A 15,972-nucleotide genomic window follows, 5' to 3' on the forward strand; every position below is an offset into this window, starting at 1 on the left:
GGCAGATGGTAGTAGTCCAGTGATTCCCAACCTGTGGGCCCGGGGCCCTTCGGTGGGCCGTGAGGATATTGCAATTGGGCCCTCAAATAACTGGCAAAACTGACAGGCAGATTTGAATCATTATATAACATTGATATTTAAAACATACACGTCAAAATATCATTTTTTTTCTTTATAAACCTTGAAGAATGACTTGTCATACCGATGAATAGGAACTTATACTATGTTAGTTCCATTGATCCAAGCTGGAACACATCGATTGATTGATCATCATCCCACCCACTTAACAGGTGTTAAGTGGTCAGATGGGTGGGCCGTGGCCGGGCACTGTTTTAGATTTTCAAGAGGTCCCTGATCCAGAAAAGGTTGTGAACTGGCACTCCCTGTTCTTTACTGCTGTAGTAGACACATAGACACCCAGCATGTGTTGGGCCTTTTTTGTCATTGTGAATTTAATGTACTATTAGAGTTGGTCATTTTCCCTGGGGAAGTTTAAAGCAGTACAATAATACAGTGTGAAGTGAACAGAAAGTACAATACTCTCTCATTGCCCATAATAAGTTTCCATTTGTTTATCTTGCAGGCATTTCTTTAATTACACCTATTATAGAATAGTTAGTGGCCTGTATTTTCAGGGGTGGGGGTTACATAATCAGTCGATATTGACCAATATCTCTCTGCTGTGTTCTTAAGTAACGTCTGAGACTCAGTGACTATTTGGGTTTTGTTTTGTTCCTACTGTACGCCAATTCAATTCAATTCAATTAAAGGTAGGGTAAGTGATTTTTTAAAATTGAAATAAGTGTTAAATACTATAGCTCAATATTCTGTAGAATGTCTGTTCAGGAGTTTCCCTGTGACTCCAGCTCTTTAGTAAACAGAAAATGCATTTTCAGGTTGTTGTCACAGTCACAGACTTTGCCTGTCTTGTCTAGGTCTTGTATTTCTATATGTTATGTTCATGTTCTAGTTTTCATGGTTCTGTTCTTGTCTCCCCAAGCTGTATCTAGTATAATCAGTCCTCATATGTATATTAGCATTGTTCCCCAGTCAGCCCTTGTCGAGGAATTGTTTGGTGTCACATCATGTTTATAGCTTTTGTGATTGTGACGTTTTCCCTGTTATTTTGTAATATATCACCCAATCTTGGGTTTTTAACTCTGCCTGCCTTGCTGTCCTGCATTTGGGTCCTCACCACACCACCAGATCGTGACTGTTGGTATACCAATCGCATCCAATCAGGAAGGAGAACTCACACAGGACAAAGTGAAATTGGAAGGGATGACTCAAAGAAATCGGAACTGGAACACTATCAAATTGAAGTTGATAAATGGGTAGTCTCTCCTGATTAGCTGAAATTGGCATCCCACCTTTTTACTCTACCTTTTTCCGTCTCTAGCACTTTTTTTTATTAAAGATCTGGAGAGACGGGGAGACCCCATTACTGAACAGACACTCTATAGCTATGATTACTATGAGAATATAGAGATTTAACCTTTTATCAATTTAGTTTTAGTTTTAACCTAAATATATCACTTACCTTACCTTTAAACCAAAAAGGGAATTTGATTAATTGCTTAATGTTTGCTTTTAGCTGATGTGAGGTTTTTGTCTACCTGCCAGTAGTGGTATTAAAAAAGATATTGATCACATTTCCATAATAAAAGAAAATGTAGCTTTCAGCTGCCAATAGTTGCCAGTATTGCTTTCATGCTTCCATAGCATCAATGGATATGTTTCTATGGGCCAGATAACAGCTTCATGATGCCTGTCATCTACAAACACTGGCCGTACTTTGATTGACAGGAACGTGTTTATTTAAACACTTTCAATCTGGCATACCTATTTTGGGCATGTCATAGGCGAACATGATAATGATTGAAAAAAATCACAAAAAAAGTCTAAAAAGTGGCTGAGAATGTCTAACTCACTTGGCCCTCATGAGGTCCTGGTCTTTGAGGGCGGAGCCCTGGAGGTAGATGACCCTCTGTGACCACAGAGGGATCTGGAGGATCCGTCGCACCTGGATGTCCATCTCTGTCGGACACAGGATCACCACATAGTAGTCCTGCACGAGCCACAAGAACACACGGTCAAATCCTCAGTGTTCATTTAACTCAGAGAGTATACAAAATGGAAAAAAATTGGTTAGATTTTTACTCTAACTTTATTTTAACCAATCTTCATGGTAGAATATTGGATTGAACATTGGATTGGACATCTTTATTGTAATTCAGACATTGTTGCAATTATCTCTCTACAACAGACGTAAAACCTGCAAAGGACACCTACTGGTTGTCAATGACAATGTCAATAAAGTAATTTGAAGTAGACGGCACACTGAATTGAACATTGAACTGGACATCTTTATTGTAATTCAGACATTGTTGCAATTACCTCTCTACACTGGACATAAAACCTGCAGATTGTAGCCAATCAATATTTTGTATAGCCTCCCTTAGAATGCAAGTCATCTAATATCTCCGCAATGTTCTTGGATTACCTCTGAAATTAGTTCCTGTTTCTCCCTCCCTCATGGTGTTTACATTCCCCAGGGAAAATAAATAGAGTCTGCACACTGTGAAGTCAAGTCGTTCACAGTCAAAAGCGTATTAAAGTTATAACCTTCTCTTCTGTTTGGTCGAAGTGTTGTTAAAGTTTTGACTCTGAGAAAGTTTACTTCATAGTGTGCGTACTCCATTTCTGTTTTACCCTGCCTTGATCACTTTGTGCTGCGCATAGTTTTAATGCATCTGCAAGCTTGTTTTTCTTTTTACATTTCCAAGGGAAACAAACAAGTCAACATCATAATATGGAGCTGCATGTCGGAGGCAATGCTCAGTTAAACAGTAGACCAAAGTTATGGAACAAGAAAGAAAGAAAGTTGAACTTTCCTAACATTTTGATTGAAAACTTGACAGTTACAGTACATGCTGTTTAGATATGTAAATAACAATAAAAGGGTCCATCAAGCCTATTGTGACTGAGAAGTGACGGATAGGATCCCTAAAATAAAAAAAGTGTACTTAATCGTCTTACCTAACCTGCTGTATATAAAAGGTGCCGTGGTGTTGTATGTGGCAGCTACTGATAAATGCTGATAATGGTGTATATAATATGCCATGCATATATACGTACATACGCTGATCCATTTCTATTATCCTAGCATAAAACTACTGACTCCTTTTGTTTACTCTTGTTTTTCTCTCTATTCTATGTCTTTCTTTTTTTCCCCTTTACCATTATTACTACCTACTAGACCATACCCGTAGGGGTATGGTACAGTACCTGTAGTCGGGGGTGAGCGTAGAACTCGTTGAGGAAGTCCATGAGGAGGTCGATCTTTAGCGAGCTGACACAGAGAACCACGTGTTTCTCTGTCTGGGCGCGGTGGCGGCTGTAGTTCCCACCAGACTTCTGTCTCTCCATCCACAAGAAGGCCAGCTCCTCAAACTACACACACACACACACACACACACACACACACACACACACACACACACACACACACACACACACACACACCAACAATGGCAAAGAGGCATCAACAAAAAGTTAATACTTAATTACACTGCATGCTAACCATGTTCCCTTAGCTTAAAAAAAGGAAAAATAATAAACTCCCAATATACCCTCTTTAGTTTGGGTGTTCAACACTACCGTGGCTCGTGACCACAGTGTCAACAAGAGAGAAGAAACCATCTATTTCTGTGTTCTGTGCTTTAGTGATATCCTACACTGACAAGGTAAAGACCCCATTCTGCACATGCAGTGAGTGAGGTGAAATAAATAACACATTTAAATCACACATTCCAGGGCTAGATGCCAACTGACCTTAATAGAGTGTGAAGGGTGTGCCATTTATTTTGTTGTATTACAAAATCAGGAGCAGTAGTGTGCCAAACACACCAGTAGTGAAGTGAACACTGAATAACATTGATGCAGTGAGTGCTTGTTTGAGAAAAGAATGCACTTAAGACTTCTGGTGATTAGTAGTTTTCTTGCCTACCTATGTTGAATGCACTTATTGTAAGTCGCTTTGGATAAAAGTGTCTGCTAAATGACTGTAATGTAATGTAATGTCTCAGCAAATGAATATGACACATGTCAAACACCTGAATAAGGCTTGTGTGAAGATTAGTTGGACGTTGCTGATGTAACTGGCAAGAAGCAACCACTATACTGAGACAATGATCTAAAGATGATGAGCTGTAGTCAGGGGTCGGACTTAATCTTCTTTGTGGATTATGCAGAGTCGTAGCGATGGATGAAATGGATGGATGTAATACTGCTGACGCAGAAAGTCTGTGGCTGCGGTTCATTAAAGGCAAGTGTGTTCATCTGCTAATTTATTCTGTAGGGACAGAACGCCCACAGGATCTGATCTGATGAGGGTGCTTGTCTCTTTCGACAGATACAATAATACCCTGTGCAGAGGTGGGTATGCCGTGCAGCGATGGTGTTTTTCTTGATTGGCTCCGAGAGTTCTCATAAAAATTCAGAGTCTACCACCACAGTCCAAAATGTCAGGCTACTGGGAAGAAAAACTATACACGTCAGCAAATAATGATGTACACTCTGTTGACATAAGGGTGGAACAACCAAAATGCAAATGATAAAGTATCGGTACAGTTTTGCTGCTTGACACTTGAGTATTGACTGTGGCGAGCAGGGATCAGGTCGGGTGTTTGTCAGGAGAATAAGGTTCTCTTGCACCTAATTAATCCTCATTTGTAGAGGCAGAGTGAGCCGAGCTTACTGTGTTTATGCACCACAACAGGGAAGTAAAGAAAAAGCCCTTTAGATTGTACGTCCGAAAATAGCTGATCTACAAACACAAAACATGCTGCCTCGAAGGATGTACTGTATCCTAACCACTTGAGTGACTCACCATGATGTTTCCTCTAGCACCACCCTCAGACCAAAACTTTGCACATAATATATATCTCATAATCTAATAGGCAGACTGCAGATTTTGTTGACCCCATGGGCTTTTTACTTAATGCCTCCTTTTAGTCTGTTATAATTGTTCGAGCGCTACACAGCGAATCTGAGGAACGGGATAAACAAACGTTATTTTATGGTCTGGTGTAAAAAGCCAGGCTCCTGTTCGCTTAAGAATTAAGTTTGCTCTTAATTTCCACTTGTGTTTTCTATTCCCCCCCCCCCCCCCCCCCCCCCCCCCCACGTCTGGCAGTAATAGCGATCTTACATTTTTCATTTCTTTTTTCTATTTTTAGTGGCACTACTGAGAGTGCTGGAGTGCTAGTGAGGGCTCTAAGGATGGCAATGTCAGTCAGTTCAAACCACCAAGGTCTTATTAGATAGCTAGCAGGATGCAAGAACACTTTCAGTAAGCTTCTTAGACACAATTCAGTGATGAGCATTTCTCTGAATTGCTAAATAAATGCTACTTCATCTCACAACCACTCCTTTTAACCTTTCTAGTGTTATCTGTTGAGAACGTATACTTACAAATAGGGCTGAAAATAGCAGATCTACAAGCTTACAACGCATCTCATCGCGATGCTTTGTGAGCTTGTAGATTGTAGATGTGAGCTATTTTGACTATTTTGAACATTTCGCCTATAAAGAGATAGATAAATTATTGATCAATTATTATAAAGAATTACTGATTATTTTTTGTATAACCGATTAAAAAGATTAGTTCGATTAACTGTTGCAACCCTAGTTCCAGAACAGAGCAAAGCCATGTCGAAATGCAGCATCGTGCAAAATACTGTACCTGTAATGGGAGGACCACCAGCGCCACACAGATGAGGATGACCACTAGCAGCTGAGAGGGCCAGATCTGTGGCGAGATGTCTCCGTAGCCCACGGTGGAGAAGGTGACGATGCAGAAGTACAGAGCGTTGAAGAGGGACAGTGGCTTAGAACCGGCTCTCTCCAGGTGCTGGATCCCACACGCCCTGCAGAGAGATCACGCGGGACACATTGAGGGTTGCGGTGTATATCGTCGCTGTCGGGTGGAAACCTTGTGTCTCCAAAACTGTTCCTTTTTTTTCTTAATCATTAAAAAACAAGAAATGATGACGCAGTCATGTTAATACCAGGTTGCTCTCTCCAGCGTCCCCGCGCGGAACCAAATGGACCCGTGGTCCTGCACCCTTTCGCTCGCGGAGTAACAAATCGCTGTTGGAGGCGGCGCTGTGTGTGTGTATGAGGAGTCAAGTCAATAGTTTGTTTGGTGGTGACGACCACACTGTTTTTTTTTGTAATAGTTTGTTTGGTGGCGACGACCACACTTTTTTTTTTGTTCTGGGCTATGATCCCATAGCATGGGAGGACGCCCGTCGTTCAATACAGATACAAGGTTTCTGCCTGACAGCAATGACATCGTCCTATAACCAGCGTTGGATTTGCTAGGGGGGAAACCAGGACTCTGGTCATTAATTTTTTATCACAAGTGGGGATATGTTTGTTTTGATCAAAAACTCCCTCAACCTCAGATGCAATGCCCCCACTGTGGACTGTGGCAAGGTACAAGAAGTGGAGCCTATTTTATTTTGGCCCCGCTGGGTCTGGAATGAACTTCAGATACGACTCAAATTGCCTTTTCGATTTAAAGATTACGGAGTAAGTAGCTAGCTGTTCCTGCTTTGGGGTGTAGCTTTTACTTGCGTTTTATTGTTGTTTCTTCTTGCAGTTACTTTGCTATGTTTTTAAACTATAACATTTTCACCTACTCTCACTCACTGGAGTTAAAGGTAGGGTAAGCGATATTTTTTGGTAACATTGTTTTGTAAAGTACTATATTCTGATGGTAATCATTGCTACAGAGCGTTTGTTCGGTCACAGGGGTCTTGTGACCCCTGTGACCGAAAAATGTTTTACATTTTTTGCCTAATAAAATATTCAATCAATTCAATCAATCAATCTTCAGCTCTTTAGTAAACAGAATATAGTACATTTTCAGGTAGGTGACAACATTTAAGCCAATCAGGAGAGAGCACTGAAAATGCATTTTCTGTTTAATAAAGAGCTGGAGAGACATGGGAGACTCCTTTTACTGAACAAACACTCTATAGCAATGAGTACTATCAGAATGTAGAGCTATTTAACACTTATTTTAACCAAAGTAAATGACTTACCCTACCTTTAAATTGGCAGTCCTAGCATTATAATAGATCTACTAGTTTCACTGCTTGTCACATAAAGAACTACAGGGCTAAAGCGTTTAAAGAAATGTCCCCCTACACATCGTACCCTGCCCTGTAGCTTTGTTCATCTAGCTTTTAATGTTGCTCCCAGACACGCCTAGACACAAAGAAAGGCTCTGAGGACTGTCTTTGTTTGGACATGGTGATGGACAGGTTGACAGACCAGGTCAGGCGGGTGTGTCTCTGTGGACTCTTACGATGTTCACTGATGATAATGTGATATGTAGTGAGAGGAGGTAACAGGTTGTCTGGAGAGGTGGAGGAAGGCTAGCATGTACCGGAGAGAAGAGGAAAATGAAAGTCAGCAGTAGTAAGATGGAGCAATGCCAGCATGAGAGGCTGGCTTATTTGCCAGCGTGTCGTGGTGTGTGGGAGGTAGTAACCTTCATTTAATATTGGATTTTACAAGCGTACTGGCTGTTGCTGACAGAAATATTAGATGTGTGTTTTGTGAAGGCCACGTGCAGGGCGCACTTTGGTTATTTTGCCCTGAGTGCCTCATGCAATGTGTGTGTGCTACTAGTAACAATTGTGTACTGGGGGATGGGGTCGAAAAAAACACCTGACTAACTGTTGCCTCTCCTTCCGTCGGTGGTGGAAGAATTACTCAGTCTAACAACGTCAAGAATTTTACTTGAGTAAAAGTACCAAAGTACTGGCCTCAAACTATACTTAAAGTACCAAAAGTAAAATACTTAAATATTTCAAAATGTGTCAATATACAAGCTCTGCTATTTTTGAATAGACAAAGTATAAAATAGAATTAATTAATTGGTTAATGTATAAGCTGTAATAGTTATCTATAATAAATTAATAATCTATAAAGTAACTAAAGTTAATTGTAGTTGAGTAAAAGTACAATATTTGCCTTTGAGATGTAGTGGAGTAGAAGTATAAAGTATTGAAAAATGGACATACTCAAGTAAAGTCAAAGTACCTCAAAATTATACTCAAGTACAGTACTTTTCACCACTACCGTCCCCCTCTCTGCTCTGAGTTTCCTATCTCTTTACACTGTGCTGTCTGAATAAGAATTGAGTCAGCTAAGGATCTGAAGGCCTTAAGTACTTCCCTACCCAGCCACTCTTCAATTATGTGCAGGGTTGAGCTGTAGGGGGTACGGGGGGGTACGGCGTACCCTTAGTTCTGAGACTGTGGGGGCTGGACTCGCGAGCACACACGTCAGCCGCCCGCGAGAAGTCAATCATTAACACCACAAAGCACCTTCAGGGGCGAGCCGTTTTTAACACCTTAAACAATGGCCTCAACCTGGCTGCTTTGCATAACAACAGCTGGTAGCCTACCAGACACACTCACAAATGTATCCTTATCTAGCTCTGGTCCATAGCGTTAGAAGGAGTTCTCCTTAACGCTATGGTACTTTAGATTCTTTCCCCTCGTACCGCGGTAGCGCAGCCTCTCGTCTGTAGTAAAATAAAAAAAAACGCTTTTGGTACTCACCAAAACAAAGACGGTTTAATGGAGTTGAAAGCCTATTCTATTAAGTGGGAACACTCTGAGCCCCCACCTCACGTATAAAATACACTTTTTGGCCAGAAAAGAAAATATTTCACCGGAAGGAAGAATCTGGTCAATAGGAAAATTCCATTGACCAGATCTGTAGAGGGCACTGTGGAGTAACCAAAAACAGGTTTTAATTCCGGTGAAATATTTTCTTTTCTGTCCAAAAAGTGTATTTTAGACGTGAGGTGGGGGCTCACAGTGTTCCCATTTAGTAAAGTAGGCTTTCAACTCCATAAAACCGTCTTTGTTTTGGTGAGTAGCAAAAGGGTATTTTTTTATTTTTTTTAACTTGTTTTAAAAAACACTGTTTTGAAAGCAATGTAAGTCTTAAAAAAAAGTAATTCAAGTAAAGACAAGTTGACTGATTATTTTAAGCACTTATGTGTGGGTGAATCTATGTAAAGGGCATTTATATAAAACTAAAAGGAAAATAAAATAATTAATTAATTGAAACAAAAATAAAAACAACAAATTAACAATGCAACAAAATAATAAGAAATATAAATACATTAACAATCACATGTTGAATACAGTATTTCAACTAGCACTGAGCTGAGTGGCTATGTGCACATGCTTGCGCACGCACGTGCACGCGCACGTGACGTCATAAATTAGAGTACCCATAGTTCAAAAATCCACAGCTCACCACTGATTATGTGTGAAACTATCCTAGAAGCACTGTTCTCACTTGAAGCAATGTTTGCATCAGAATCGGTTTAACCCATAAGATTCCACTCGGAGAATTGGACGCCAAAATCCATTTCTTACCGAGGACCAAAGGGCATCTGAATCGATAAGGCTTTTCCTTCTGACCACTGCAATGATTCAGAGTGACACCATCGATTGAGCCGTCTGTTCTGGCTCACTGCTCATGTTAATTCATTTGGGTTTGTGTTGGTGAAGTTGGAAAGAGGAGCCTGGAGCAAGAGGTAATGAGACGTGCTGACAGTATGAGTGCAGGAATCAAGCAGTAGCTAGTGGCCAAGCCATGACGAGGATGAGATCATTTATGATCAACAATATTACACCTCATGATCAAAGATGCATTCTATAGTATCAGAGATTTGAAAAACATAAAAAAGGGGGGACATTTTCTTAACCACCTAAGCCCTATATATTTCAGCATTGTACGCCAAATAGCGAAAATAGCCGCAGATCTAAAATAGCCGATTTTCTCTATTTTTGCTGCTGCATAGCGCCACTGAGGAATTTCGTGCAGAGATGAGATTCAAAAACCTCTTTATTGTACAATGCAGAACATTTAGAATAGAACACAAGTGGGTCGCTTTGACGGGTAACCATGGCTTGAAGGTAAGCGCTTTGTATTTAAAATTTGTACAGGTATGGCAAAAACATGGTCTGGTTCACCATCCCGGTCGCGTGAATTCACATTATCATGTGTCTTCTGCAGACCGGTCTGGCCCCAAGCGCTGAGTGGGCGTTTTGCAGAAACCAAAAAGTGAAAGAGCCAATCAACGTCTGCGCTCAGGGCGCTGTGATTGACAAACACATGATCATCATAAATTCACGCGACCGGGATGGTTTACCAGGCTAGCAAAAACAGACCATGAAATGCAGAGCTTTCAGTAGAAATTTGGGGGTTGTTGACTGAGACTGATAGAGATATTACAAATGTCAGTCTCTGTTGAGGCTGGTGTCAACCCCAGGGGAGACGACCTTGCACAAGATCTAATGTTCTGAACTGCCACAGATGACTGGATGTCTGACAGCAGTGAAGCATTGATTCTCAACCCTTTTCATTTCAAGGACGCTCAGTTTGTTATGCATCAGGACTCCTATTTGATCAGATGTTTTATCTCTGCCAACTGGAGCCAAAATGGACCCGCAAGGTTCCATTCGGTTCCGTTTGTACACTCTTTTGAGTTACAGACGGCAGTCCCCGGATACCCGACTTTGAGAACGAGGACTACTCACCCAGTGAACACCAGACACAGCAAGGTGCAGATGAGGATGAGCACCTGGTTGAACATGGCAGAGTGATTCCTCTGGATGGCACGATGGAGATCATTCTGGACAAACAGGAGAGAAACTGTTAGGTAGATAGACAGAGAGACAGATGAAGCGATAAAACTACTGCTTTACCACTTCCAGCAAGCCCTATTTTATACTTTGTTGCATGACGGTGTCACGCGAAAACAGCAAAAGTATAGCCCATCCAAACAATTTGGAAAAGTTTGACAATTTTTAAAACATTCTAAAACATTGCAGAACATGTTGAAAATGCATTGTGATGTAAGCTTGGACATCAGCTCTATTTTCGGCCGAAGTCCCTAAACCCACTATTAGGGGATTTAGCATTGGGCAAGGGGCGTTCCTGTGCAAAAGTTGCTATTTTGGGACACCAGCCTTATCCCTAAAACACTTGCGCTAGCCGTTACATTATGCATAGGTGTGGTTTGGGCGTTACAATAGTAAAACCAATCACCGTGCCAGATGCCATTGCCATGAAATGCGCAAGCCATTATCCCCAATGCAATCTTATGCTCTCTCCCCCTCTGCCAGTGTTGCCAGGTCTGCTTATGATATGCCACGTTGCGCTTGTTTTTCTGTAAAGTTGCTTGTAAATAGTGGTAGTTGCGGGTTGCGGTTGTGAGCTTGTAGATCGGCTATTTTCAAACCTATATATGTCGGCTATTTTCAAATAGCCGACATAGATAGGTTTGAAGTGCTCATATGGCCTATAGTCGCTTCTTTTGGGCTTGTTTTCATAGACCTGGTTGCTTATTCTTCTCGCAAAATCTGGCAACACTGCTCTCTGCCCATGGAAGAGAGACGCTGTTAATTCCGACATGAACTCTACTACTGCACTTAGGCCGTAACGTTGGACACCATACACCCGAAGTTTACTTCATAGGCTCTAGCGGCTAGAGTCTAGCCTTTGATTGCCTTTCAATAAAACCATATTTGATAGACATATATCACCTACATGTTACTGATTAGAGAGAATTTTATATTTTTGTAATCAGTTCATTATTTCCTGCGTAATCGATGAATACAATTAAAGTGTGTAATTTGGAGAGCTTTGCATTGCGCGACGCACAAATTGTCTTCATTGAATAGACAGTCATCTTATATAAACACAACTGACACAAGGAATTGATACTCTCACTTCTGCTGATTATAGGAAAATTAGAAAATTAGAATAGGAGAGAGGGAGCCTCTGAATGTTGTGCCGTTGTGCGCCCCGGCCGACTCCCGACATGTCCATTGCAGGCGCGCTCTACCAAACAATTTTTTTTATCTTTCCCAAACGTGTGTGGGTCTGGGTAAGATAGCAATTTTAGGGAAAGCGCAACAACACACCCACGGGCACACCTCCAGGCGCAAATAACGGAGTCGGCATAATGAATAGCGGTAGCGGCCACAAGATACCGTTTAGGGACAGTGCCAGCTCCATCATGCGTAAGTCATGGGTATGAGGCAGCGGGTGCAGGTTAAGCACTGGCAAGAATAGGGCCTAATATTTTTGCAATTTTAGAAAATTGCAAAAGAAAGAAAGAAAAACAAACAAACAAACAAACATTTTGGACCATTTTTAAGATTTTTTTTAAGGCTGTAAGACACTCTTGATGAAGGTCCAGAGGGACTGTCAATTTGAATAAAAACTGATGCTGCTGAGCAAGAGCAGTGTGCAGGATTTTTGTTCATGAAATACTTTTTTCATGATTGCCAGTTGCCACTGTCCAACGCACCTGCATCTGAACAAAGTGGATGTGCGAATATTTCCTTTGCATAACCTTGCATAACCTACAATGACATAGGAAATAGCAAATAGCAGGATAGCAAAATAGGAACGTCAGGTTAAACAAACACCCTGTATCCACATCGTTAGGTCAAGTTTTAACAACTAAAACATGCCTTTATAATAGTGTTGCTTTCGTAGCCTAGTACATGTACTGTATACAGTACTGTTTGACATAGTTTGACCTTCTCTCCAAATGTACACGACCGGTTTTGAAATGCAGCTTTATTGCTGTTCGTCATACCGAGTGAGCTACAGTATGTCCGCCACCTCATTCCAATCCCATCTTCAAGCTGTCCCTGGATGTGGTCCATGTGCTGCATGCATGGTGGCGTTGGCCCCATGAACCCTGCCATCTGCCTTACTACCTGGTTGGCACCATGTCCTGATGGTACCCATAGATTATGACGTCTGAATGATTGTACCAATAGCTGCACCAGCTGGTACACTTATATCTATGACTTGGATTGTTCACCTTCCCTCCTGAGTTTTTGTCTAGTGTGCACTTCTATTTATCCATCCGCATGCTCGTTCATTTAGACTATCGCGCCCATCCCTCCTGGCTCCCAAGCTGTGGAAAGACTCACCCCCCCCCCTCAGTTAGAACTGCAGACTCACTGCATTTTCCAGTCTGAATATTCACCACTCCTCACACTCCTCTCTCCTTGAATCATATCACACTTCTTGTAGATTATTTTGAGATGCTAGTTATACTATGCAGATGTACCGCATGTTGGTTCCATATTCACACATGTCACGTTACTTCGGTCATCGGTTCTCAAAGTAGGGACTGGGGACCACCAGGGGTCCTTGAAGGGGTTCCAGGGTGTCCCCAGCAAAATTAGTTAATATAGCATCACAATCAGTTTAAGCTTCGGCTATTCAAAAATAGCAGTTCTACAACACGTTGCAATGCCTTGTGAGCTTGTAGATCTATTTTGTTAAATAATGTAGACATGTTTAACACAAATGTTCTCTTCTGGCATATTATCTTTTCAGATGGGGATTCGTGGCCAAATACATGTACATTTCTGGGGGTCATTGACATGACAATGTTTGAGAACCACTGATTTAGATACACATATACTGTTTACTAATGCTAATGTTATTTAGATACCTGTAGCATGTTGTTTAGACAGAAGCTAGGTTTGAAGTTTAACTGGTATCCTTGTTCATTTGTTGTGCTTAATTGTTTTTGTCTTTGCACTCTATTTAAGAGACCACTTTCCCTGCCGTGGTTGACTAGGGTTCATGCAATTTACTCTGATCTTGCACTTTGTAAGTGGCTCTGAATAAGAGTGTGTGCTAAAATGCCTAAATCGCTAATTGACTGTGTAAGTTAGCAGCCCAGCCTATGCTGTGAAGTGTTGTACTCACAATCATGTTCTCCAGGGCACATTTGGCTAGCCAGCAGTTGAGAAATACAGGGACGAATATGTTTCTCAGTGGAGGCCAGAAGATCTGGGGGAAAAGAAGAGAAAAACAAGACATAAGGACAATCGATTATTTTCTCATCTTCTCTATACTTATTATTATCAAACGGAAATATCAAACATATCCGTCTACATTTTCCAAAAGGAAATGTATGTTTTTAATTCAGTTTGAACGGAAGCAGGGATAAAACATATCCCCGATACCCCTAAAAATAACCCCAGGAAATTGAACCCTGTATACAGTAGCACATTTCATACACAAAGGCAATTCAAGGTGCCACGCATGTCCCGCTTCTATGGCCGGAAGAGCTTCTGTTTCGTGATATCAATAATTGATATGGTATCATATCATGCATGTACTGTAGCGGCACAAGTTGTTGTTGGGGTATTTGTCACTGTGCAATTGCACGTGAAATTAGTCCTCTGCATTTACCCGTCCTAGCTATTAGGAACAGTGTATGCCATTAATATGGTGCCCGGGAAGCAGTTAGGGGTTAAGTGTCTTGCTCAGGGACACTTCAACACATAGACTGGGCGAACCGGGGGTCAAACCGGTGACCTTACAATTCCCAGATGGCCTCTCTACCCACTCAGCTACAGCCACCCCCATAGCTGTGATTGGTCTACTTTTGAGGAGACAGACATACTGGACACACACACACACACACACACACAGACATACAGCACAGACATGCCCTGTTCTAAGAAGAACAAAAAGGAAAAGAGACCAGGGCACTTTTGTGGAGAATTTGAAAAGCCCTCTTCTCTATTGGCTAATGCATCGCAAGAAAGTTAAAAAGGCACCTACGCGTTGTGGCACTCAGCCTTCATGTGGGTGGCTATAGGTCCTTTTATCATCCTGATGAAGGCTGTGTGCCACAAAGCGTGGGTCCCATTTTTTACTTTGTCAACCCTTGTACCAAAGAGCACCTTGTTTGGATTTTCATTCATCTGCCAAAAAGACGCACTGCTCTCTGTTTTCTACCCTGTTCTAGACAGCTTGGCTTTCAGCCACAGTATGAGAAAAGGAACAGATGAAATGCTGGGATATCCTTAAGCAAACGCATTTTAATGGTAAAATCAAAGGAATGGAAGGTTCCCAGGTCATTGGCATTGATCCCTTAAGTCAGGATGTTTTATGGGTAAAGTCACCTCCTGATGAGAAGGTAAGACTCATTTGTATCCTGTCAAAAACTCAGTGTGATACTGAAGGCCTGCGCGAATGACAAATAGCCACCTGCTTTCTGGGCGATGGACGCAGTGAAAACTTGAATAGGGGCTTTAGAATAGATAATGTGAATTTACAACCATCCCAGGGCACTTCATAACAAAAAATACATTCTACGCAATGTGAAATCAATACAAATTGTCCACTAATGTAATTGCTTGCAGCAAAACTATATCGATCACTTAATTACTCACTGTGATTATAAATGGCACTGTATTGATCATCTCCAGTATGAACGACATCTGGAATATCTGCTCCCAAATGTTCCCCTGTACAGAAAAGCAAAGTAGAGTAGTCAATAGAAGAGTTAGACGATCAAACGATCAAACAAGTGAAGTTGTATCAGGCTGTTTATTCGTTAATTATTTAGTAAACAAAGCATAGCTCCGGTAGTAATGCTCGCAGAGACATGCAAAACACTTCATTAACCAGAGACAGGATAACAACTCTGTGAGTTATTATGCCTGCTTGAAGTGCAGAGGCCTGATGCTGCCATGAGGGTAAATAAATCAAAATCGACCGCTTCTTTGTTTGAGATACAAGGTGTTAGTACTGATCTCAAATTAACCAGGGCTTCTACTGAAGTTGCAATATGTTGCTGTAAGTAATAGAGTGATCAAAATCAATGCACGTAAACCTATTTTAAATTCTTTGTGTTCATTTATAGCGTGTTCATCATGTATTCTCTGTCTTGTGTTGGTACTAAGCACAGCAGGGGACATTTTAACAAGCCTAATCACTGTTTGACTTACAAGATAACTTTTTGCTTCCTGCACATGATTAAAAGGCTGCTGCCTAATGCCTATGCGCTCTATGTACAAATATGCATATTTATACACACAG

At 41.3% G+C, this 15,972-nt stretch overlaps 1 protein-coding gene across 1 annotated transcript in view; it reads right to left on the minus strand.

Annotated features, from left to right (window-relative positions):
• The window catches only part of kcnt1b (potassium sodium-activated channel subfamily T member 1b), a 133,782-nt gene that overhangs the window by 38,335 nt on the left and 79,475 nt on the right, over window positions 1-15,972 (minus strand). Inside the window, exons 9-14 of the mRNA XM_084055396.1 lie at window positions 15,324-15,398; window positions 13,846-13,929; window positions 10,641-10,735; window positions 5,747-5,930; window positions 3,289-3,453; window positions 1,932-2,068 (exon numbers count right to left, since the gene is read on the minus strand). Of these exons, the coding sequence (XP_083911522.1) occupies window positions 1,932-2,068; window positions 3,289-3,453; window positions 5,747-5,930; window positions 10,641-10,735; window positions 13,846-13,929; window positions 15,324-15,398 (740 nt within the window). The remainder of the gene's footprint in view (window positions 1-1,931; window positions 2,069-3,288; window positions 3,454-5,746; window positions 5,931-10,640; window positions 10,736-13,845; window positions 13,930-15,323; window positions 15,399-15,972) is intronic.

This window comes from Gymnoscopelus microlampas (assembly GCF_963454915.1).
Source record: "Gymnoscopelus microlampas genome assembly, chromosome: 4".
Lineage (NCBI taxonomy): Eukaryota > Metazoa > Chordata > Actinopteri > Myctophiformes > Myctophidae > Gymnoscopelus > Gymnoscopelus microlampas.